At 53.1% G+C, this 25860-nt stretch overlaps 1 protein-coding gene across 1 annotated transcript; it reads right to left on the bottom strand.

Moving 5' to 3' along the window:
* Positions 1-248: 248 nt before the first annotated feature.
* PLEKHM2 (pleckstrin homology and RUN domain containing M2) lies at positions 249-25860 on the bottom strand. The gene is given in 21 exon segments (XM_036396180.2): positions 249-1336; positions 1674-1790; positions 1874-2053; positions 2229-2388; positions 2849-2914; positions 3218-3408; positions 3489-3621; positions 4189-4277; positions 4530-4594; positions 4852-4942; positions 5022-5091; positions 5355-5964; positions 5967-6184; positions 7500-7713; positions 9960-10019; positions 12293-12479; positions 12938-13025; positions 13504-13603; positions 14704-14813; positions 15472-15578; positions 25763-25860. Coding segments are annotated over 21 exon segments (3054 nt in total). The 5' UTR covers positions 25823-25860; the 3' UTR covers positions 249-1198.

The raw sequence follows: 25860 nt of genomic DNA, 5'->3' as shown, positions 1-25860 counted from the left end.
GATCTCCTGGATCCAGGGATAAGCAAGGACAAAGCATGGAGACTCTGTGTCCTGATGGGTAATTCCCAGTTGAAGCCACAAACGTGTCCCACCGCAGGGTAAACACTGTTGAGGAGCTCGAGGTGCACGTCCTCCCCTCTTTTCATCCAAATCTTCCTTCTGCCTGCCCAGAGCCGTCCCACAGGCTCCAAAGTGACGGCAGGAGGAGCAGCAGGCCCCAGTGGCAGAACATGGCGTGGGGCCAAGGCTGAGTTACCAAGGTCTATTTATTTGAGGAGGGGGGAAAGGAAGCAAATGTATGTACATATACATTCAGTCATGTATGTTTCCTCCAGAAAAAGGCCCCGTGAACTTATATTACATGAGAAGGTCTCCGGGTTATTATTATTGTTATTAATATTATTTAAAAGCTGGGGTTGTGCCCCAAAGTGCTCATAGTGGAGCGCAAGTGGCGATGGGTCCTCGCTGGCCTCAGATGCAGTGAGCTGAGGAGATGGGGACGTGTTTGGTGGCAGCCACATGACAATGTCCCTCAGGACACCTGAAGAACATGGGACTCCATCTCTTCTCCCCCAGTGCACCGGCTCAGCATTAAAACCACAAACCGGCTGCTGAGATTTCCTAAAATCATGTTTAAGCCAAATATTTGGCCTTGTTCCTTCTCCCTCAGCCTCAAATCTCCATGACAGGCTGAGTGGTTCAGCGGAGTCCGGAGGCCCCGGGCGAGCCCTCCAGGAGGAGGAGGAGGCGGGGCGGTGCCGACTCCTCCTCCCAACACAGCGGTGATTGTATGAGCAACAAAACATGCACGGTAGCGACTGAGCGTTCCCACCTCGCCCTGACCCTGTTCGAAAATGAACAAGTCCTCAGTCCTGCTCCCCACCAGAACGGGGATGCTCGTCCCAGCCCACCCCGCTCCCACCCTCTCCCTCACTACTACTGGGACATTATTCTGTGAAAGGCAAATTATTTGCCCCGTGGCAGCTGGACAAGGAGGAAGGTGCAGGTGGTGAAGCATCTGGCTGCTCCCCAGACCACGCCGGATGTCCCTGGCTCGGTGGAGAGCGCGGGGTCCATGCTGCAGGCACAGCCCTGGTGGGGACCAAGCGATGGCAGGAGGGTTTGGGGTGCCAGCTGCCCAGATACAGGCCCTGGTCCCCAAAACTGGGCCCTGTGAGCTGTCCTCCCCTGGGCAGGGTTAACACCAGGGGTCCCGCTCGGCCCGGCCCCGGCAGAGGCTGTCGCTGCGCTGCCAGGCACTGTCGATGAGGCTCTGGGCATCCTCACATTTCTTCTTCACAGCAGCATCCAGAATGGCCTTGTGCTGGAGATCGACCTGAAACACGGGTGTGGGGTGGCAGGAGGGGAACAGACAACAGTCACTTCTCCCTCTTGCTGTAAAACCACCTCAAACCCACATGGGCAGGCTGTCTGTGTCATGGACATGGGGACAGCGGGGCTGACCCACATTCTTCCCATTCCCCTTGCCAGCACTGGGTGCTCATGGCTTGTCTTGCCAGCCTCTAAATCCCACATCCTCTGATTATATGGAGCCATAGGAGCTCCCTGGCTCTCCTGCCCTTTGTGGGAAATCTGGGTTCACCCTCCAGGGACAAATTCATCCCTCTGCTCTCCCTCAGTAATGAGAGTGTGAGGCAGCCCCACATGCTCACCTGGTAGATGTTCCTCCACGCGACGTTCAGTGCTGACAGGAACCTCTCCAGTTCTGTAGTGCAACTAAAATAAAGGACCCAGGGGGCCAGGAACTCCTTGCTGTCCTGAGCAAACTCCTAAACAGCGAGAGAGAGGCCTGGGGTCAGCACTGGGTGCTCGCCCAGCCCCAGGCCAGCGGGTCCCAGAGCCCTGCCCTCACCAGGATGCAGTACTCCTTGCCAGCCTCCGTGGAGACAGCGGTGACATCGGTCAGCTCCGCGGTGCCCAGCGAGCGGAAGAAGCTGGTCTGGCAGTCCTCGTGGCACGTGAAAGCCTTCTCATCTGTCAGCACCAGGCAGCAGGGAACGCACGGCGTCGGGGCAACGCCCTGGGGGATCACCTGCGTGGGGTGGGGAAGGGGGTAAACCCTGGCACGATGGAGCTCCATCTCCATGGGGTGCCCTGTGGGGAAACCCTCCTGGCTCAGGATAAAGCTGCCTGCTCCATCCTGACAGACATTCCCGCTCCCTTTCCCTGGGCAAAGCACCCACGCTCAGGGCCTGTCCCCAGCTCACCCCTTTGGAGACAGCCTGGCAGAAGTACTGCATCCAGTCTGCCATGTCCTCCTCGTTGTCGGCGCTCAGCTCCAGGGAGGGCCGGTCCGTCAGGATCACCTGGAAGGAGTGGGGCCGGTCGGTGGTGTTGGAACGCCGGCATCCCCCGCACTGCTCGCCGCTGGGAGAGAGGGGGAGGATGGACATGAGCGGGATGGATGGGCCAGCACGAGCCTGGGCAGCCTCTGACTGCCCCCTGGGCAGCACCTCACCCCTGTCCCAACAAACACTCGTTCCTCATCTGTGACATTCCCTGGGATTGCTCCAAGGACCATCTCCAGGCTCTTCACATTGCAGGAGAGCTGGAGGTGAGCACAGTGGGTCTCCCAGCAGGGCTCTTGGAGGGATGCATCACCCTTCAGAGGCCAAGGCCCCTTCCAAGGAAGGAAATGAGGTGGCATGCACCAGAGCCAAAACACATGGGCACCTGCCCCCAGGCAGGAGCAGCCAGGATTCCTGAGGGATTCCTGCTGCATGGACCAGGCCATGATCCAGCCTGGAACCCCTCCTGGACATCCCAAGTAGCTCCTGCACCCCAGATCCCCATGGAGTTGGGGTTCTGTGTCCTACCAGCCACTCACCCCATGTTGATGGAGAGCAGAGGGGTGACGTCCGTGCGATCGGGGTACTGGTACAAGATCCCATTGCTGTTGTTTGGGAAGATGAGAGAGGAGGGAACTGGAGTCAGCGCAGCTCTGGTATCCCCTGCCTTTGGTCCCACAGCCACCCCTGCCCTGCCCTCCACCCCTGCAGCCCTGTGGGGTCACATTCCTGCAGCTGGGTACCCACAAACTGTGGCTTGAGCCACCAAACCGGTGGCTCGGCTCCTTTAGGTGGCAAGATGAGTCCTCTCTACCTCCCAGGCAGCTCTTGGGCAGCAAACTGCTCCCAGCACCTTCTCCCAAGAGCCCTGTCTGACCCCAGCCCTGCCCCACAGCCCCAGTGCCCACCTGAGCACCACAAAGCAGGGCTTCCACTGCTCCTTGCCCAGGTAGGAGGTGCCCGCCTTGTAGTGCAGGATGCCATCCTTGGTGACAGCGTGTTCTGCAGAGGAGCAGCTGCTGCTGGAGGGCCCCAGTGCCTCATCCATGGGGTCCTCCCAGTGAACGAGGCCGTAGAAACGCACAACCACGCTGCAGGCCTGGAAGAACCAGGAGAAGTCAAGGGAGTCTCCTTTGAGCCTTCATCACCTGCAGGGCTGGTGGTGATATCCAAACTCACCTCACACTTGGACTCCTGTGCCACAAACTTGGCAAGTGCCAGTTTCTCCATGGTGGCATCCGTGAGGATACTGGGATAAGGGGGCTCCCGGCACCCTTTGATCATGGCTGACTTCAAGGAGACCAGGAAGAACCTGAGATGGAGGCAAAGATCTCTGACAAGGCTGGGGCAAACAGCCCCTCATCTCCCCCAGACACCTGGTGCCCAAGGGCTCCCCTTAACCTGGGAGTCTCTGGTCTTCCAGACCAAAGAGTTGCAAAATCAACCTACAGACCAAAGGTGATGGGAGGCTGCAAAGTCTGAACTCCAGAAAGGAGACAGGTGACACTCAGAGGTGGTCACTCATCCCAGCACAGATCCCAGTATGGCTTGATGGTCACCTCCCTGAGGTGGCAGCACACAGAGACCTGGGACATGCCTTGGAGCTCATCCCTACTCATGCCAAGTGACACGGGGTCTGCATTGCCCAGAGTCCCATAGCTCAGACTGAAGGATGGAGTAACTCTTGATCCAGGGAAGATATTTTGGTTTTATCCACGCCTGAAGCATTTCCAGCTGTCAGCTGGGTTCAGCCAGTGGCACCAAACCAGCCCCCAACCCCCTCACGGGTGGCAGGACTGTCATGAAGGGCTGTCTCTGGAGTCTCCCACTGTCCCCAAGTCCAAGAATTCCAGAGTTCTGTGCCCAGTTCCCCACTCACTCGGTGAGAGCCACGTCGGCAGTGTCCAGCAGGAACTGCTTCCTCCGGTTGGTGCACACCAGGGTCACTGTCTGCTGATCCAGCCCAACCTGTGCCACACAGCAATGGTTAGGGAAGCCAGGCATGGGAGGAGGGGCAACACAGCAGGGCTGACTGGGCTTCTGACCCAGGGAGAGGGTCAGTGGTCACTCTGCTGCCCATGCAAAGACACGGGCACCCACAGAGGTGGCACTGGAAGGGGCATCACTGCCAACTCCCCCAGTCTCAAAGGTTCACTGCCCATGGACACAAACACACCCTCACCCCTGGACAGGTGAGAGCTGCCCCCTGGCCTGGCTCACCGAGATGTAATCCAGCTCGTTGTAGGACACAGCCTCCTCCACCATGTACGGCTTCTCCGCTGCCCCTGGCACAGACACAGAGAGCCACGTGAAGGGGGGCACAGCACCCCCTCTCCAGCAGCAGGACCTGCAAACTGAGCCATGGCCCAGGCAGCACAGAGCCACAGGACACATGTCCAGGGCTCCTGGGGGACAAGTCAATCTGAGCTCCCTGCTGTGAGCACGGGACTCAAGGGAACTGGCAGTGTCCTAATCCATGGACAGGCTGTGGATGGAGCCGCCCTCCCTGCCCCTGAGCCCAGAGGCTGTGGGGATGTGATACCTTTCCGGATCAGGTACACGTAGCAATCTGTCAGCAGGACGTAGATCAGCTGCAGGTTCCCTTCCATGTGTCCCGTGCTCATTCGGATCATCTGCATGGAAAGAAAGGAGCTCTCAGCCCTGGGCTGATGCAGGCACAGAGCTGATCTTCAATTGATGGAGACCCCTTACCCTGAACAACTGCTCCTCATTCTCCCGAAAGACGTGGATCATCAGCAGGAGGAGATGGTTGTTATCCACCCTGCGGAGAGAGATAGCAGAGGATGGACATAGATGTGAGGCTGGCTGAGTCCAGGAAGGGCAATCCCCTTCCTTGTTGAACATATCCATCATTTGGGCACTTGTTAGCTCCCCAGGATCTTATCTTCCTGACCCTTTGTGCCTCCTCTTCATCCTGGAGAAGGATGGGCTTTGCCCCCCAAACCGAGGACGAAGGGAAAGGTGTCAACTTGAGCTCAAGATTGTTTTGAAGATGCTCTCCCTGCTGAGCACACCCATCCTCACCTGAACTCAGAGGGATGGGTCAGCTCCGAGGGGCTGCCCTGCCCTTCCTCCACCCCAGAGTCCTCAGCGCTGCTCAGGGAAGGGCTGGGCTGCTCCTTCTTGGGCTCACAGAGAGCCTGTGGGTCGATGGTTTCTGTCTGGCTAGTTTGAGGTTCAACACTCGCCCTTTCAGACTCCTCTACTGCCCCAACTGCTTCTCCCTCTCTGCTTTCTTCTTCTTCAGGAGCCTCAGGGCTACCAGAAACATGTGGCGGTTGGCCAGGCCCTGGAGGGTCATGGTGGCCACCACCTGGTGCAGCAGCGTTTGGACTCTCGACGGTAAATCGGTAGAAGTCCATGGGGGCTGAAATCCCCTCACTAAAGTCGCCAGAGGACGATCCATCGGGGGTCTCCCCTGGCGTGCCGGTCCGAAAGGGCTGCCCGGGGGGCTCCAGGGCGGCGTTCCAGCCCCCGGGGTCCAGCTGCCCGTTGAGCCTGTCCATGACCTTGCTCAGGGGCTGCCCCACGCTCTCCATGGACGTGTCCTTCATCTCGGGGATGCGCAGGGCCAGCGGGCCAAGGGCAGCGCACTCCCGTCCCTCGGCGCCTCCTCCCTGTCCGTGTCCCTCGGCGGCTCCTCCCTGTCCGTGTCCCTCGGCGGCTCCTCCCTGTCCGTGTCCCTCGGCGGCTCCTCCCTGTCCCCCTCCCCGTCCCTCGGTGGCTCCTCCCTGTCGCTGAGCCCGTTGACGCCGCTGTCCCCGCTGGCCTCGGGCGCTGCGGGCCCCGGGCTGTTCACCGCCTCCTCAGGCTTCACCTTCTTCTTCTTGCCCGTCTTCTTCTTCTTGGCCAACCTGTGGGAGAGAAGAACGTCACCCACTGTGCCTGCTTAGACTGCAATACGCATGGGGCTCCAACAACATTCCTTTGCAATTTTCCCTATTGCAGAGAAATCCTTCTAATCAGGAACATCGCTCAGTGTGCAGCCATGTAGAGCCCCCATCTCTGTGCCAGTTTTCATGAGACAAGCTATGGACACTTTCTCCTACCTAACTCAAAGAGGTGTCACTGCTGACACAGGACCTTGGGCTTTCTTTCAGCTGTAAAGGGATCACAAATGGTTGTGGTGCTGAATTGACATGGGGAAAATCTCTGGTTGAGATCAAGAAGCTGGGAAGGGAGGAGGTTTCTGGAGGTGGCAATGCCGTGTCCTCACCTGCCAGGAGAGGGAGATGCAGGTTGGAGCACACCAGGATGTGCTGTGGAAGTGTTCTGGCACCCACAGCACCCAAACTGCTGCCAGGTCATCCCTGTTTGGGAAGGGAGCCCAGTGCTCCCCTTCCCTGTGTCTCTCATGTGGGATGATGAGTAAAACCCAGCTCCTCTGCCCCAGCACAGCCCTGCTGGGCGGGTTTGGGGAGGCCCCATCACAGGGTGTGAGCAGACAGAGCCTTGAGCTCTTTGTCTGGATTGAGGGCTCTGAGGGATCCCTTGGGCATCTCCCCTGCAGGAGTCAAACACCCAAACCCCAGCCAGGAACTCTACAGAGGCATCTCCCGTGACAGGTTTGGCCACAGCTCACTGACAAACAGGAGGAAGAACAGGATGGGAGACAAGATCCAAGCCCCAGAGCAGCTGCAAAGCTGCCACCAGCTGGAGAGAGCTCCAAATAAACGCTCATGGGTTACTCTGAGCCCTCTGACTCCCAGTGGCAGGGGAAGGGGGTGATGTGTGTCACTATAGGACACGAAAGAACATAAGCTCACACTGCTGTTCTCAAGGTGAAGAAAAAAGGGAAGTTTATTTTCTGACTCTAACATTTATAGTTTTTTAAGAGTGCCAGTGGATTGGAGGGTGACAGTGCCACCTCTCCAATGACACTGGACAGACTAACAGTCTATCAACTTTCTCCTCTTCCATAAAGGAATGTAAAACAATGAGTTATTTACAGAAAGTGTGTGAGAAAGTTCGCTACAAGAATGTCAACATCAGAAGGCTTAGAAAATCTTAAAAAACCAGAGTGACAGATGTGGAATCAGCCCAAGGAACCCAGCCCAGCCCCACAGGGCTGAATAAAGGCTGCAGCACAGAGACCGTCCTCACTGGGACAGAAGAGGTGCCACATCCTCAACATCTGCCACTCTCTGAGGCCAGCAGCTGTGTCCCTACCTGATGACCTCCAGCTCCGTGCAGCTCTCGGACTGGTCCGTTCCCTCGGGGGTGGCCTCTGCCCTGTGCACGGGCGTGGTGTCAGCAGAGGATGGCGCCTCGGCCCTGTCCTGGTTGAAGGGGTTGTGGCGCTGCTGCGTGGGGCTCCTCACCGCGGCCCTGCCGCCGTTGGGCTCCGAGCGCGGGCAGCTGAGCGTGTCCGTCAGGTCCCCGTCTGCAGGACAGGGAGGGAGAGAGGATCAGCCCCAGCTCAGGCTCCTGGGCACAGCCAGACGGAGCCAAGCCACGCGCCGGGGGCTCGGGGCACTGTGTGGGCACTGCGCCCCTGGCAGTGCCAGCGGCTCCCGGAGAGGACGGACAGGGAGGCCAGCGTGAGACCCTGCAGCCCCTCTGCAGTTCAGAGAATGCCTGCACACAGCAGCTCAGTCACCCAGGAGCAGCAGCCACATGGAGAGCAGAGGTGGTGTCTGAGGGAGCTGCTGAGGGGTCCTGGGGCCATTGCTCCTGAGCAAGGTGACAGCGACCATGAGGCTGCTGCTTCTCCCCTAATGTGGCCGTGTGTCACAGACATGCTTTATGAGAAATCCTTTCCTTAGGATTTTTTCTCCTGAGAAGCTGAGAGGCCTCAGAAACAAAATGTAAACAATGGTTATCTGCTGCTGTGGAATGCAACAGGTGCCATCTGGCATTGGTCTCATGTGGTTGTTTCTAATTAATGGCCAATCACAGTCCAGCTGTCCAGACTGTCTTGGTCAGTCACAAGCCTTTGTTATTCTTTTTCTATTCTTAGCCAGCCTTCTGATGAAATCCTTTCTTCTATTCTTTTAGTATAGTTTTAATATAATATATATATATCATAAAATAGTAAGTCAAGCCTTCTGAAACATGGAGTCAGATCCTCATCTCTTCCCTGGTCCTGGGACCCCTGCGAACACCATCACAGCTGTGGGAAGGTGCCTGCTCAGTTGGAAGGGCAGACACAGAGGCAGCCCATGGAGCAGCAATCCTGACAGAGCTGACTGCTCTCCCCTGCTCACATGAGACACACGTGGGGGCTGGAGTGTGCTGGAGAGGGGACACAGCATTCAGCAGGCAGCACAGACAGGGCAGAGCACAAACAGCTGGGCCCGTGTTAGTCTTCAGAGGGAAAAAGAGCAGAGGAGAAGGGCTGCAGGAGTCATGCTTGGACTATTATTATCTGTTACCCATCCAAAATCATGGTTAAAGGAAAGTTATCCATGCCCTTCTCTTCTCCAGCACCATTCCTGGTCCAGTGGAAGGTGTCCCTGCCCATGACAAGGGACTGGAATGAGATGATCTTTAAGGTCCCTTCCAACCCAAACCATTCCATGATTCTGATTCCTTTGCACTGCCAGCTAAAAAGACCCCTTGGGAAGAGAACCACAGCCCTGGAACACTGATTTTGGGTGTAGGATTTGAGGAGGAAAATGAAACCTCTTGTAAAACTTTAATCCAGGCAGTTTGTGCTGGATGATTCCAAAACTCCACTTTGTTCTCACTGAAAAAGCTGCTCTGGAGCAGGGAGTCAGTGTGAGCTCTACCAGGGAAATCAATTGGGTTTTATATCCTCAAATCCAGAAGGATCCACCTTTCCCCAGCATCCCTGGGCTTCAGCCTGCACCCAACACCCCCACTGGAGCTGTTGGCTGCACCCTGGGTTTGAAAATCTAGTTTGCACCCTCCAGGGACAGGTTAAACCACCTCTGTGACATCCCTGTGAAAGGAAGAAGGTAAGAGGGAGCATGTTAGAGCCCGAGAGCAATCCACATGGAATTCAGGCAGATTTGCCCAAATAGTCCCCAAATATTCAGGTGGTCCCATCAGGCTCCATCCAGCTTTGAGCTGCAAAGGATGGAGTGTGGTGTGTTTCCTCTGGGAGTGAAGCAGAGAGGATGCTGCTCCAGTGCAGGATGTGCACAGGGGCTGCATGTGGAAAAAGAATAAATTCCTTTAAGCTGAGCAAGTGCTCTTGGCCATAAAGGCCAGAGGTAGCTGGTAAGTGGGTTTAAAAAGTGGTAAAATTAATAAAAATAACAAATGTAGCGATCCCAAACTGACCCACATGCTGGATATTTTGGCTTCATGGGAGAAGTTTTGACACAGGACAGGATGATCCAGGGAAAACAAAACCTCACAAATTAATCCCTGCAAAATACGCAAAATTAAAGGCAGCAGAATTAGTTCAGCTGTTTTCCAGGGTTTTCAGGAATCCAATGATGGTGGATCAATTTTTCAGTCAGCACGCTGTGTGCTTTACCCCAAAGAGGAAATCCATGGCATGAGGGCAGCTGGCACATCCCACATTTTGGGTCTGTACAGAATTCCATCAGGACAGGGCAGTTGGTTGTTAAAGAAACAAACATGGGAACATGCAGCAAGCTCAGGGGGCAGCAATGCAGACAGAAAACAAAAATGCTGTAAGAGATGAGCGTGTCCCACCTTCCCAGTCTCTGCTGGGCATGGTCTGCATTGCTGGAAAGACATCTCCAAAATCATAATCTACAAGAATGAGGGATAAAACTCAAGATTAGAAATACAGGTAGTGGGGAGGGAAGTGGGGAGATGGGAGAGTGTGAAGGGGATTTGGGGAGGGAGATGGGAATGGGGAGAAACCAAACAATTTCTCACTGGTATCTGAAACACACGAGAAAACAGGGAATGTGGATGTGAATGGAAACCAGCTGCACTAGTGGCTGTTCCTTCTGGAACACCCGTGTTATGGGAGCTACAAAGGGACCAGGGAAGGGTAAAGGCCCCATTATTCAAGCTGCTGGGAAGCTGCTAAAGCAGATAAACAGTGTCACCTAGGGCTTGATCCTCTCTGGCAAGCAATTTAATCTCTCTGTGCCTCAGGTTCCCCACTTCACACTTACCTCCCATAGATACTGTGATGTTTGACTCATGAATCTTTGCAAAGCCAGGGATCTGATTAAAGGGGAAAATTTGTCCTCTGATCCTACAATCCCCAGTTCCACCTACACTCTCAGGGTAGAGACATGCTCCTGTTGAAATGATGAGCAGGGTAATAGTTACAGGGAAAAGTTAAATTCCTCCACACCGGAGGAGCAGCAGCAATTCCTGCCCTCCTGGGTCCTGGTCCAGCATTCCTACATCAGCACCAAATCCCTCTGTGCATGGGGAGACTGAGACACAGAGCACAGCCACTGCCTGGACACGTGGAATAGGCTGAGATGATGCCAAACCCAAAATCCATCTCCAAAATCTCCTGGATCTCTCTCCAAAGCCCTCTGCTCTCTTTAAGCAGCCATCCACCAGAAGGCTGGGGACACCCAGTGGTAGGGACAGGCAGGAGATGTCTGGCACAAGCCATGCTCTGCTGAGGGAGGAGCAGGAATGCAAACTCAGGGGTGCAACAACTGCTTATGCCAAACCTCTGGGCACAGAGAACCTTCCTCTGTGATTTTTATTTCTAGGCTCCTCATGCTGTCTCCAACTTCCCTGGGATGCTGGAGATTTGGGAGGAGCAAGTCCCTGAAACCAAACCCTCCCTGAGTGCACATGTGGTGAGCCCAAACCAGTGCTGTGCTTTCAAGTCCTTTGTTAAAACAACTCCAATGTCCATCCCAGGCTGTTCCTTTTTAGCATCTTTAATACCTGCAGGTTCTGCCTTGCTCATAAAAGGCACCTGGTGACCCTTGTCTTGAGAAAACTCACCTGTGTGTAGGCTCAGGCTCAAATTCTCTGCATCCATCTAACAGTTCATTCCATTCCAACCCTATTCCACAATCCCTTTTGCTCAAACTGGCATAAAAATCAGGACAGGACCAATGCATTTGGGATCAGGAACAGCATCAGCAGAGCTGCTGCTTGATGTGAACGTGGTGGGTGCAGGACAGGAGCTCCCTGCTCTGGCTGCACCATGAGGTGCAGACACAAGGTGTGTGTCTGCCCAGTTTATCAGGAACAACACCCAGCCTCTCTGAAGGGATAAGGGGGTGGGTAGGACAATTTATCAGGCTGCTCAAGATGTATCAAGAGGAAAAACCAACACCTCTGAGACCACTGGCTGCCTTTCTCCCTGAAGACACAGAGAAGACTCTGGAAACTACTCCCCTCCAGGGCCAGCACATGTGGCTCTCTGGACTGCCAAACAAACAGTTAAAAACCTCCCCTGCAGCCCTGTGTCCCTGCTGGCCTGAAGCCACATTCAGATACAAGCATGGCCTTTACTCTGTGGGGAGAGTCCTCCAATTCCTGCTAAAACCCTCTCTGTGGGAGAGTCCTCCAATTCCTGCTAAAACCCTCTCTGTGGGGAGAGTCCTCCAGTTCCTGCTAAAGGGGCCTGGGGTGCCTGCAGGGAATGTCCTTCTCTCCCAGTCCGAGGCACAGAATCAGCACAGAATGGTTTGGGTTGGAAGGGACATTAAAGTTGACCTAATTCCACCCCCTGCCATGGGCAGGGACTCCTTCCACTGTGCCAGGCTGCTCCAAGCCCTGTCCAACCTGGCCTTGGACACTTCCAGGAATCCAGGAGAAGCCACAGCTGCTCTGGGCACCCTGTGCCAGGGCCTGACCACCCTCACAGGGAAGAATTTCTTCCTAATACCTAATCTAAATTTCCCATCTTTTTGTTTAAAACTCTTAGGGGTTAAACCCTTTCCCCCTTATCCTCTCTCCCAAGGATGTAAGACAGGAGAGCCTGACTGCTGGCTCTTCTGCTTTGCTCTCTTCCAGTCTAAAATCTGCTGCCTTATCTGAAAGGATGTGGGAAGAACACAGCCCTGCCCACAGTGTGCCCAAACCCCACTGACCCTCGCTGGATGGAGCAATGGCACTGTCGTCCCATTCCAGGTTGGTGGAGGTGACAGAGTTGAAGGAGTTGAGGGAGAGGCTGTCGGAGCCGTGCACGGAGCTGGGCAGGCGCTCCTCGAAGTCCAGCAGGTGCTGGGGTTTGTAGTAATCCGGCATGTAGGGGGCCAGATCCAGGTATGGAGCATCCTGCAGGGCAGGGAGGGCTCAGAGTCAGGCTGCAGTCACTGTTTCTGGCACAGCTGGGGGGAAATGCCACCCCACCAAAACGGTGGGACTGCCCCTTAAAGGTCCCTTCTCAGTGTCCATCTCAGAGGAAACCCAGTGGTTTCACCAAGGGTTACCCAGTGGATTTGTGTTTTCTGGAGGGACACCAGGGTTTTGTACCACACTTGCAGAGCTCAGCTCCTTTAACCCCATCAATCTGCCCTGCAGCTGCCTTGTTCCTCCTCCAAGCAGAGAAGAACTAAGCAACAGGAATAAATCCCATTGCTGGATCCCCAAAGAAGCCTTTCCCAAAATCATCAGCATCACATTTTTAGCTGAAAGTCCACCCTGGACCAAGCAGAGGGATCTGTCCCACCCTGGCCTTCCCCTGCTCCACATTCCCACTCTCCCAGAGCCAGGAGAACAGATCAAACACTCACCAGGTCCAAGTCAAAGCGGATGAACTCCAGTCCAGACACCAGTGTTAAGAACAAGGTCAGATGGTCGTGACTGCAGACCAGGGCGTTCCTGCCACAGGGAGGAACAAAAGAGCTTTACAGATCAGGGAAAGAGGAGGAGCAGCTACAAGGGCCCTTCTGTTTCTTTGGGGGCGTCTCTGAGCCGCCATAGATCAGCTCTGGAGCTGGCAGCCCACTCCTTGCCTCTGTGGGCAGCCACTGTGTGCTGTTCACAAACTGAGCTACAGCCACATTTCCAGGTGTCCAGCAAAGCTGGGTGCCTGGACAGGAGCTCAGCAGCTCTTTGGAAATCATGGAAAAATATAAAGGGGACTGCAGAGTAAAAGCAAGAACTAGGAAAAATGCTTGCAGGGCCTCACAGATATAAGAGGACGTTCACATCTAGGACCTTTAAATTAACTACATAAATCCCACAAGGAAAAAGGTCAAACCCTGATCAACTGCTTGTCCCCCACTGGCAAATTCAGGCTGGCTTCTGACCAGGAGGGATGTCAAATGTTACCCAAAGAAGGAGCTGGGATACTCACTTGACATAGTACTTGTGCAGCAGGCTGAGGTTCTCCTGGAACAGCCTCAAGTAGCTCTCCAAGGAATTTTCATTGAGGGCAAGGTATAGCCAGGCCCGGCCTGGAAACAGAGCAGCAGATTTATCTGGAAACACCTGAGAAGTGACACAAGCCTAGAAATATCATGAATTAGTTAAAACCCCTCAGATTATTCATTCGTATCATTTGAGGGGAGCAACTATGAGGGAAATCAGGGGGTGTGTGGGGGGGGAAATGCCAGTGAGAGATTCATGATTTGGAGTAAAATTGGTGAGAGACAGGTGAAGAAGTAGCCACACAACTGTGTCTCTCCAGCAAGATGGGAGCCCTGCCAGAAATACTGGGAGACGGGAGAGACAGAGGGAGAATTGCCATGAATCAGCCCAGGTGAGATTGGACACAAATTCTGGTGCAGAGAGAGGTGACAGTAGAGCCTGTGCCCAGCTCTGCTCTCACCAGCACAGGCCACGACAAGGCAGGTGTTTGGATAAGCAGGCACACAGGATCTGGGCAAGCTCTTGCATCAAAAGTGGCCTCAATGGTCCCAGACATCTGCTATGGACAACTCAGAGCAAGGAAAATGCAGAATCACACACGTGACTGCTACAGCAAGATGTGGGGTGAGAGGGGATGCTCCCATCTGCCAGGAACCCTTCCCAAGGGCATGGCCCTGCAGGACTCCCATCCTTCCCAAGTGCTACCCTCTGCCAGGAACTCTTCCTGAGGTCATGGCCCCACAGAACTCCCATCTGTCTGGAACCCTTCCTGAGGGCACAGCCTCTTGGGTTCCAGGGCAGCAGAAGCCAGGCTACACCTCAGCACCCAGCCCCGAGGCACAGTGACATTATTTCCAGAGACCTCACACAGCCATGGCAGCACTCCCACCTCCTTGGCACAGGCTGCCCAGGGAAGCAGTGGAATCCCCATCCCTGGAAATGTTCAAACTACGTGTGGATGTGGCACTTGGGGTCATGGCTTGGTGGTGGACGTGGCAGTGCTGGGCTAATGGTAGGACTCAATCTCAGAGATCCTTTCCAGCTTTAATGATTCTACAATTCCTTTGCCTGGGACCTGGATCCCAATGGCTCCCTCGATCCACCAGCAGCCCCAACTCCTCAGCACAACCTGGGCCTCCCCAGGTGTCCCCAAAGTGAGAGCTGGGGACATTGGATGAACACTCACTGCGTCCCAGGTTGGTGGCCACGTGCTGCAGCACCTCAATCTGTTTGATGGCTTCCCGGCGCGTGAAGTGAACCACCAGCACCCAGTACCCCGAGGAGAGATCTTGCAGTCTGCACGAAGAAAAATCCCAGAGGAAAATTAAGCAAAAGCTCCACCCCAATGCCTGCCTAGATGCTTTCCCCATGCTGAGGTGTCACTGTCATATTTTCAGGAAAAATCCCCTTGCCCAGGATTCTTCTCCTGGGAAGCTGAGAAGCCTCAGAGAAAAAGGAAAATATTATCCCATTTGCTTCTCCTGTGTTTTGCTGCTTTGGAATGTGGTTTGGAGATTGTTTCTCCAACAGGTGGTTGTTTGATGGGTTTCACGTGAATTGTTTTAACTTAATGACCAATCACGGTCATTAAGTCATGAGTTTTTCATTACTATCTTGTTAAGCCTTCTCTAAGTATCCTTTCTCTATTCTTTAGTATAGTTTATATAATAAATATAATATAATATAATAAATATAATATAATAAATATAATATAATATAATATAATATAATATAATATAATATAATATAATATAATATAATATAATATAATATAATATAATATAATATAATATAATATAATATAATATAATATAATATAATATCATAATAAATTAGCCTTCTGAGAACATGGAGTCAGATTCATCTTTCCTCCCCACGATGGGGGACCCCAAAAATACCACAGCAGGCTTTTTCCATGGGGAAAGCAGCCCCCCAGAGTGGGCTCCAGGCTCACCCGTAGAGCAGAGCGTGGTCCAGGTGCTCACAGAGCCGCTGCAGGACCTTGTCGTGGTTTCTGATGGCCGGTGTCTCATCTTCACAGGCAGCAAAGTAGCTCTGCAGCTGCAAAAAGAAGAGATGGGATGCCTGCAATGCCCTTCTCCAGCCCACGAGGAGCAGGTGGAGGTGCCAAAACGCTCATATCCAGCACTGAACAGTTTCTTGTGATCTCTCAGCTTGCTAAACTCTGTTGCAGGTTTTCCTTAGGGGGTGTAGCTGATGTTCTGAGGGGACCCTAAAGGCAGTAACTACAGGGAGAACCTTGCTCAGGGTCCCCATATCTCAGCAGTGCTGTGGTGGCTGCACAACCAAGTTCCCCCATGGTGAGCAGCCTCTTCCCTCCCAGCCAACACTACAGCAGGGTCTGGTGCTCCCTCTGCACAAAGTGGTTCAGAGCAGAAATAAACCCCAGCTCTGCTCTGTTTCTGGGTCTGACATGGATGAGGCCTCTCCTTGGTTTTGCTAGAAATCCCCTTGCACCCAAATCCTCTATCCCTTCCCAGCTGACCCACAGGCCTCTTCCTGCCCCCAGAGCTTAGGGATCTATTTAGGTCCTGTCTCACACACCCTTGGCATCCAGGCAGGGAGATTACTCTCCCAGGATGTAATCTCAGCTGGACAGGCCATGGCTGTTTGCTGGCAACGTGCTAGAACAGCTCAGCTGAGCCACAACAATATTAGAGACAATATCTATGTTATTTTAGTGACCTGACATGTCTTTGCCAAACCTCACTAGATGACAGATGTATAAAACCCAAAAACTTGACATTACTATGCTTGTCAAATCTGACCTGTCCCCCAAAACAGGTTTTTCCTCCAGAATTATTACTAGAGAAGCTCCTTTTGGAAAAACTATCCAGTCTTGATGTGCAGTTACCCAGGGGTCAGAGAACACCTCAGGGCCCCTGGGAACACTCCTAGGAGTATGAACATATCGAGCTCCAACACCCTCCTGGCCCAAAGACCTTGAACCCCTCTGTGACAAGGTCTCTTGTGTTGAGATGACCCCAAGGTGTTTGAAAGTCTTTTCTCCCAGCCCTGAGACTGAACAAGAAGCCAAGACGTGTCAGTTCTGCTTTTCAAGGTTGTTGATTTTTTCTTATCTATGATATTCTCTTTCAAGATCTGTCCAGCAGGTCAGTTTGTGGCACACTGACTGCCCTCAGGGTGGTGTTATCTTTTTATACTCAGAACTACATGTACTTTATTTACAGTAATTTTCCAATACCTATCACCTGTGTTAGACAATCTGTCTCTACTCTAAACCAATCCAAAGTGTCACCATCACACAGAAGATGGAGGACAAGGAGAAGAAGAAAGACAGAACACACCCAGATTCCTCCATCTTTCTCTTGAACCCCCATTCTAAAAACCCCAAAATTCTACTTTTCCATCCTGTGATAAATTCACTACCATTCTATTCAAACTCTTGTGTCTTGTACATCTTCAAACAAAGTTGGGAATTGTTTCCTGGGTTAGAATCCAAGGCACAGGTGTTTTTGACTCTGTGCCAAGGTCTCTGAGGCCCCTGCCAGGGTCTCGAGTCCTCCAGGGCAGCCAGAGCAATGTCCTGGGTTCCAACACCTCTGGAGCTCTTAGGTAAGATGGCAGAGCCAGGCGTGTTCCTGCACAGAGCTGGTCCCAGCCCTTAGGTGAGAGAAAACTGCTGAGCCTGGAGAATGGCAGCCAGAGCTGCCCTGACCTGGCACAGCCCTGCTCTGCCTGTCCCTGTCCCTGTCCCTGTCCCAGCAGGTGAGTCCCCTGGGGAAGCAGATGCACAACCAGGATTGCAGAGGCACCTGTGGGTGTTCTGGAGATCCTCAGGGGCTTTCACAACACCCAAGTGAGACCTGGAGCATTTCAGCTCAACAGCTCCTATCCATTTTTGGGAGGAAGCTTTTCCAGAAGATTCCCACTGTTCGTAGGCAGCCCAGACTGAAGCAGAGAGGAGAATGCCCTAAAATACCACTCTTGAAGGAAAAATTCAGGAGGTACTTGCAGCCAGTGTTTGAAGCTGCAGCAAGGACATCAGAGGAAGAAACAAACCTGTAATTTAGAGCCATATCCCTCAGGTGATGGATAAATGGAGTCATGGGGATGATGTCCAAGAGCTGGAGCTCACTAAAACATCCCATTTTTGGGAAAATTGAGGCAGAGGTAAAGATCTCACAGACATGAGCCAGCACTTGAAGGCAGAAACTCCCAACTTGTCCCAGCCAGGCTGTGGGTTCTGCAGGGAGCTGGGGCACCCTTGGAAGAGGCTCTGGGTGTTTCTGCAGGCTCTGTGCTGGATTGGGGAAATGCAGCTGTGGGGGACAGCTGGGGGAAACAAGAATAAATCAGGCATTTCATTAGCTCACCACTGAAAAAAATGAGACACAGCTTGGGGAGGTCAGTTTGGAGGGAACTTGGAGCCTGTCTGTGCCTCTGACTGGAGGAATTCCTCGTGACAGAGACACTCCAAGCCTGGGCAGCAAAAGAGATGAGGAAATAGAAGTATTTCCTCTTTTTTCTTTCCTCCTTTCTCCCAAAATAACCCAGAACTTTGTCACACTCCTTCCTGCAGCCAGTGCACAGCTCCCATACAGCACTGCACCCAGGGATGGTGCCACTCCCAGCATCCCTCCAAAATAGACATGGCCAAAGGCTTCCAGCACCCAGCCAAGGGCAGGCACAGCTCGCTGGAGCACAGTTCCCACCAGAGACCAGCCAGGTGAATCCCTGCCCAGCCCCCCTGACCAGGGAGGAAACAAGACACAGCAAGCCTCAGGATCTCCTGGGTGGAGTCACCCCTCCAGCCAGGGTGGGGAAGGACTTGCAAAAGCTGATGCGGAGGTGTTTCTGGCTTGGGAAGAAGGATGAAGACACACGGAGAAAAGTTAGGATGAAACAGCTTTCCCAACAGGGGAACAAAGCCCAGCTGTGCTGTTTTTCAAAGATTCAAGGCCTAGCTGAAAATCTGTAGGAATTACAACCATGAGCATCATGAGGGATGATCCCAGCACCCAGGTGGTGATGGCAGCAGTGATGTGGCACTGCCCCAAAAGTGGCATTTTCTAGTGTTTATATGGAGTCTGCTGTAAGTTGTCATAAAACACACATGGATAATTGACCCAGCCTCTCCTCCTGCAGTCAGACCTGTCTGGGAGGTGGTGACCAACTTCACGAGGCACCCACAAAGCAGCTCCCTGACACAGCTGGGCAGTGAGCAGGGCTGGAACTGGGGAGATCAGGAAGGAGGCAAATAATTGGGTTAAAAACACCATCTCTGGATTTCTGGAGAGATGTTCTTCCCCTCATCTCCTCTGCACCCCAAATCTAGAAGGAAGGGCTGATGGCTGGCTCAGATGGAGGACTCATGCTCCTGAGGGGCCCAGCAATGCCTGGAGCCCTGACCCAGGGCTATTTATAGACATTCCTGTGGCCAAAAGAAGCCCTGCTGGCATGCAGAAGGCATCCCAGCCATCCAGCCACCGGGAGCACTCTGCAGCCTGGCCAGGTCTGAGCACCAGCACTCCTGGGGCAGAACCTGCTCAGGGAGAGGGCAACAACAGCCCAGGCACAACAGCCTGGCCACGGGCTGAACACACCTGGGAGAGCTGCAGCAGGAGGGAGTTTGTCCAACAGGAACACAGACCTGGCTGCCACTGAGGAGGATTTAATTGCTGTTTATCAATCACAAGTTCGTTTGTCTAGCAGTGACACACCCCACCCCAACGCTGGCACGCGTGAGAGAGGCTCTTCCTTGCACAGTTTTATAACCTATTACTGCAGTGGTTCTCAATGAGTGGGAAGATTTTCAGGCTGATCTGCAGAGCTCCTGTGTTGCAAGGGAAGCCAACAAATAATCAGGGAGGTGTTCTGGAAAGCCCATTCCCAAATCTAATCATTCTTGGGGTGGTTGTGAAATCCCTTCAGTAATTCTAAAACCTCACTGGAATACTGAAATAGTCTGACCTGTTCAGGGCTGGCCTCAACCCAGCTGAGTCCACATCTCCCCTCTGTAAATCTGCCCTGCAGATGTTTCACAGCAGCTTTCCAACATCAATTCCATTTCACTTGTTCTGCTTGGTATTTCCCTGGCAGGACAAACACGGCGGAAGAACAACAAACACCCTTTGCATTCCTCAGCTCCTTAACTGGGATTGGAAAGGTGCTTCAAAACCCTCATTCCCACCCACAGCACATGGACTGAGGTGAGGGGTTTTCCCCACCTGAAAGAGCTGAGCACCCTCAGGAGCTCCAGGGAGTACAAGAAAGGGCAACTGAACTTGTCCCAAGTGATGACAGCTCAGTGCCAAGGGAAGACACACGGGAAGGGCCAGGCCAGACACCTCAGAACTCACTTTCCCACCTGCTCAGGGGGTACAGACATGCAACAGCAAATGGATAAAGAGGAGGCTGAACTCCTGTGCCTGGAAAACTCCTGGTTTTCCATACCATCCATAAAAGCAGGCTGAATGCCATGGCAGGGGTGCTAGTCTTTCTCATGCACTTGTACAACACAAAGCCCTAAAACTCCAGCTTCTAGCAGGACATTTTGGAGGTCTGACTCAACACTCTCTACAAACCAGCACTGGCCTCAGTGCACCTTGCCTGGATCTTGGGGGTTTTCCAGAAAAAACACACCAGGCACATTCAGACTATCAGCACCTGGAAGACACCACGAGTGCCACTGGATCAACCTGGAGATGTGGAGAGACAGGAGCCTGACTCAGGTGAAGCTGAAACCCACAGCAAAGTTGCTCCTTGCTGGAAACACTGAGCTTTGAAGCATTCCCCATCCAATGCCAGCGAGATTGTCACCTCCTGGGACACATACACTTCTCAGCTCACACCCCACCAAGGCTTTTCTGGGGCTTTCCTTCACTATTTCTAAGCAGCAACGCTTGCAGCAGGCTGGACCCATGTGTGACTCAGACAAGGATAGGTTTTTTTCCAGTGGGAATTTTTAGGGAGCATCCTGTTCCTCTGTCACAGCAAGCAGAGCAGGGGCTGAGCACAGAATTGGCTGCAGCAGACCAGGCTCCCTGAGCTAACCAAAGGCAGGTGGGAAGGTCCCATACTCAGCATAACAGAAAAAATAGATTTTATGGGGAAAAAACCCCAAGTCCAGTGGCAAACACACCAAAAGCAAGCAAAGTGCTGCTCCCTCACATGCTGGGTCCCACGGCTCCGAGTCCCTCCCCACCACCCACAGCCTCCAGCCCCTGCTCAATTCAGTTACACCTCTTGGACCAGCTCATCAGAAGTGGGGAAAGCAGAAATCACTCAACAGCCACCAAAATTGTGCAATCAGAAGCAGAGAGGCTTGGAGGCTTTCCTTTAGCTCCTTGGGAAAGCCAAATTCACCCTCCTAAACCAGCTGCTCCCCCAGCAAAAGGCTTTGTGCTAGAGAGAGGAGACCAAATGGGATTTTTTAATTCCCAAAATGTTATCACAGGCTTGTCCACCCTCAGCTCCAGAGCTGATTTTGGGTGTTATGGAGGACAAACATCAGTTTAGGTACCTGCAGAACCCAATCCCCTTAAAATTGTGGATGACAAACTCTGGATCACCACCAGCCCTGTGGTGGTGTGAGTGTGACTACCTGAGTGGCTCCTGGATGGCCAGGCAGGGAAGTTTCCTGATCACTGGGATGAGACAAGAGGAATTTCTAAAGAGATAAACCTTGAAATACTCCAGCAACCCAAGCAATACACAGCTGTGATGAGAGCAGAACCACAGCACCACAGCGACAAAGCCCATGGAGGCCCACCAAGACACAGCTGTGGACCTGCTGAAAGCACCTGAGTGACCCCTGTGTCTTGTCTTCATGGACAACTCAGGAGCTCCATGAGATTGCTGCTACTTCACCCACAGGCTTTTGGCAGCTGGCAAAGCTGGTGCAGATGGCAAAGGAACATGCAGGGCTACCCTCTTCATGAGGTCCTGCAGCAGCAATAGACATGGCCTGGGGAGATGTGAGTGAAGGAAAGACCCTGGCAGAGATAAAACCCTGTGCTCTCTGAGCCAGAGAGGTGCCTCTCAAAAGGGAGCAGAAGGCAAGAGACTGTTTGGCTGTTTTCACATCTCCAGAGCTGCTGCCTCTGTGCTGGGCTAAATGAACGCAGCTAGGCAGAGATGAGCACATTCCCTACGTGCTTTGGGTAGAGATGCTCCACTCCAGCACTCCCTGCTCCTCTCCAGGACATGGCCAAAGCCACCCTCCCTCACGGTGCAGGAGAAGCAGAGGTGTCGCAAGGAACAGCAGCTGAGGAAACTGCAAAGGCATTTCAAAGGTACAGGGCTAAAAATCCAACCTGGAGACAGGCAGCAAAGGCTCAGCACTAACTTGCTGTGAGGGCAGTGGAAACCTTCCCAAAGTCATGCAGAAACGGAGCAGAGCCAGAGATTTTGGCAAGAACTCCTGCAACGTCAGCAAAAACCACTGCTCCACCTGATTGACATGCACCAAGGATCAGCTGCCCAGAGTTCATGGCAATGTGTGTCCTTCAAAGGCAGCAGAACGGCCTGAAAAGCAGAGAGGAGTCCCAAAATCTGGGATTCTAACCTCTTTTCTGATTTTACATTCAGCTCCTAGAACTGTCAACAATAACACTGTTTAAAGACTGCATTTTCACCACCTAATCCCAGGTAGGAGAGACTAAACCCATCCTGAGCCTAGGGAATATACAGGGAAACCCAAAAGAACACAAACCACCAGCTTCATGGAGACCAGGGAAACTGTGACAGCTCCTGGCTACCAGGAGATGCTTGGCCAAGGATGGATTTGAAGTTGTTGGCATTTCTGGTATGTTTAGAGCTCCCCTGGGCAGCACCAGGAAGCTGCCCACATCCTACTGCCACCCTACACAGCAGCATCTCCTAGAAGGAAACAAGCTCTTGAGTGAACAAGAGCCTGCACACTGAGCCATAACATGCCCATCCCCAATAAAGCCCTAAATCTTCACAAAAAACAAGGGTTAGGCAGCAATCTGTGCAGTAATTTGAGCTGAGCACAGCCCTCTTAGCAGAAGGGGAACTGAGTGGGAAAAGGGAAATTAAACAGTCACAATAAACAGTCCATGTGTGCAGAAAGCATCACACTGTGAATTAATCTACAGCTCCCAGGGAGGACACAGAGGACAAGCTGTAGATGGGAAATCAAAACCATGCTCCCAATTCCCTTGGAACTGAAGCAGAGACCCAGCTCCCCAGTGCTGAGCTTTCCCAGCCTCTCCTGAAGCCAAAAGCAGAAACTTCCTGGCATGTCTCTGGTTAGAGAGGCCTATTTTGTCTAAGTTAGGTGTTTTGCCTCACTTTTTTCAGTGGAGGCTGACTTCACACCTCCAACCTCACACCTCTGAAATCCACAGCAGAGCTGATCTTCCCCCCAGTACCTGGGAACCACACAGAGAACCCCATAGGCTGGAATTGGCTGGAATTACCCTCTCCAAGCACATTTGCCACTTTTCCATCTGTGCTCCATCCCTCAAGTCTTTCCAGGAAAATAAGAGAAGCAGACCTGTTCACTGAGGTTTGAGGGATTTGCTTGGAATCGAAGCATTTTTTTGCTGTGGATTTGTACAGAATCCACACACCCATAACCCAGTCTCATACAAGTTTAGAAGCCTTCTCCACAACCTCAAGTCAAATGCAGTGTTTTCTCTTAGGGATCAGTGCCTGTCAGCACAGAAAATCTAAAATTATCTGTAGCCAGGGTTCCAACATGCACTGATCCCCCATCCCTAAAATCCAGCAGCACCTGGCAAAAACTGCAATCACAGCCAGCTACAGCCCCAGCCCTGAGCATCAAACCCTTCCCAGGGCTGTGCTGCTGCTCCTCTCCTTCCCCACCCAAGGCTGCTGAGCACAGGGTCCTCTTCCCTGGGCAGCTCCATGAAAATAAGGCAGTTTCCTCCCCTTTGGGTCTGCAGCTGAGAAAAGAAAACCCCCACCATGCCCATAGACACATCCAAATCCTCCACTGCACACCTGCACCGGTGCTGAAAGTAAGGAGAGAGCAGCCCACACTGTGAGGAAGCTTCTGAAAGCAGAGGCAGGATGCTTGGAAAACTCCTCCAAGCCCCATGACACTATTCCAGTGCCAAGGAATTACTCAAGACGAGGATGACGGAGAGTAGGATTTCCCAGCACAAAGCCACTTGCTCCCTTAACCTAGTACTTTACTCTTGCCACTCACAGGGAAAAAGAAGATCAGGGATTTCAGGTTGAAGTGGGAGAGGTAAGCACTGGGAAAATTGCAGCTCCATAGTGATTTCCCTGAGGAAGGAGAACTGCATCCTGGAGGTAAAAAAGCAGGGTGGAATTTCACCATGGCCTGAGTTTGGTTTCACTGGGATGGTAGAAATTAATCCATCAGCCTGAAGCAGGCTCCTACATTTCCCTGAGTTTTGCTCTGAGCAAGGATGAACAGGCAGGATTAGAAAATCCCAAAATTTTCACTTCTGGACCAAGACAGGAGTGGGCAGGGATTGGGCAGGCCAAGGTGTGCTGGCAGAGCTGGAGCTAGAGTCCTCTTCAATCACAACAGTAATAAAAATAAACATGTTGATTTTTAAGCATTTTCAAACATGATCTTCCAAGGATTTTGTGAATGCAAACAAATTAGGTCCAACCAATCCTGTGTGGGAAGTTGTATTCCTTATATATACAGGGAAACTGAGGCAGGAGCATTGCAGAGCATTGTGACAGAGCTCAGAGCAGGCTGAACATCCACTGATTTCCACATAGATATAAGATTATCCTTAATTCTCAGAGGATAAAAAGGCAAAAGACCAGAGGTCAGGGTCATCCATGGAAGAAAAAAGCTGGGAGAGGTTTGCACATCCATCCTACACCCCAGAGGCAGTGTCCAGCCATCCATTTCTTAATTGCACCAGGAATTTGCTCGTGCTGGTCTTCATAAGACAAGTTTTCATGGATGAATCTGTGTCAGGACACACTGCAGAGCACAGGAAAACTATTCCATAAGGCAGAGGAAACCCAACAACTGGAGAAACAACAGCACGTCCAGACAGCCTTTGCCCCAAAGCTTGGGACAAACACAAATGAAACTCCTGTTGCCTCCTCAAATGGAGCAGGGGCTCTTTTTCAAGGTTGGTGGAGCTCATGTGTGGGCCAAACCAAAACTTCCAGCACGTCCTTACAACTCTCTCCTTTGGCCTTCCCCAGTATTTCAGCATCCCGGTCCCCTCTGTGCCGGCTCACGGATGTTTCCACCACCAGGATGGGCTTTAAGGAACCCCCCAAGGAGAAACAAGGGGCAAGGAGAAGGTGAGAGGACACACGTTCAGAGCACTGCTTTGAGGGCAGAGAGCAGGGCACAGGAATGAACCACACATTACCTGTGTCCATGGGGAGAATGTCCCAGGTCCTGCCCCTCTATCCTGTGCCCTTCACAGGACATGCCTGGCTGGAGGGAGAACCTCTACAAAGCTGGTTTTAGGCTGAATTCCAAATCCCTCCTGAACAGAGCCCCAGGAAAAGGGTCCCCCCCAATCCTGTCCTTTGAAACAGGGAATCCTGGGCAGGACAATCCCAGTATATCCCAGCCAGCTAAAACAGAGGATCCTGGGGTGGCCCTGGCAGTGTCCCTTTGGCAGGGTGACTCCACAACCCAGATGTGCCACCCCCACCACCAGAAGAGCTGTGTCCAACCTCATACCCTCAGCACAGGGGGTCTCCAAGGACACTCCCGAAAGTGTCCATCTCAGGCAAAGGGGATGCTGTGTGCCCTTGACCCCACGCTCCTGTCCCAGAGTCCATCAGTATCCCTGCGATGTTTCTTGGCTGTGGGGGTCTGTAGGATTGTCCCCCAGCCCCATGCCTCAGGCAGAAGGTCCATAGGGACCCGTCCTTCAAGCCTACATCCATGGCAGTGGTGTGTGGTACCCAGGAGTGTCCCCGAGCCCTGCACCTCAGCAGACACAGCCCCCATGGGCAGCCCTGGGCAGAGGGGAGCCCCCAGGGCGGTCCCCAGGCCCACAGCCCCACCCTCAGCCACAGGACAGTGCGGGGTCCAGAGCTGTCCCCAGCACCAGCTGAGGGGGGTCCCCATGGATGTCTCCAGGCCCAGAGTGACTGCGGAGCGGGGTCCCCAGGGCTGTTCCCAATTCCGCAGCCCCGGCATTGGGGTTCCCCCGGGCTGTCCCCAACCCCCGCAGCCCAGAGGTGTCCCCAGGCCCAGTCCTTTCAGCACCGCGGGTCGATGTCCGCAGTCCCCGCCGTGCTCCCGCTCCCACCTTCTTGACGGAGAGGGAGATGTTCTCCAGGATGCGGTCCTTCACCTCCGCCGGCTCCATGGCGCCTCCGCCCGCCGCCGCCGCCGCCGCCCGCCGCG

The sequence above is a fragment of the Molothrus ater genome, chromosome 23, assembly GCF_012460135.2.
Source record: "Molothrus ater isolate BHLD 08-10-18 breed brown headed cowbird chromosome 23, BPBGC_Mater_1.1, whole genome shotgun sequence".
NCBI lineage: Eukaryota > Metazoa > Chordata > Aves > Passeriformes > Icteridae > Molothrus > Molothrus ater.
This window is presented reverse-complemented; position numbering and strand designations above follow the sequence as displayed.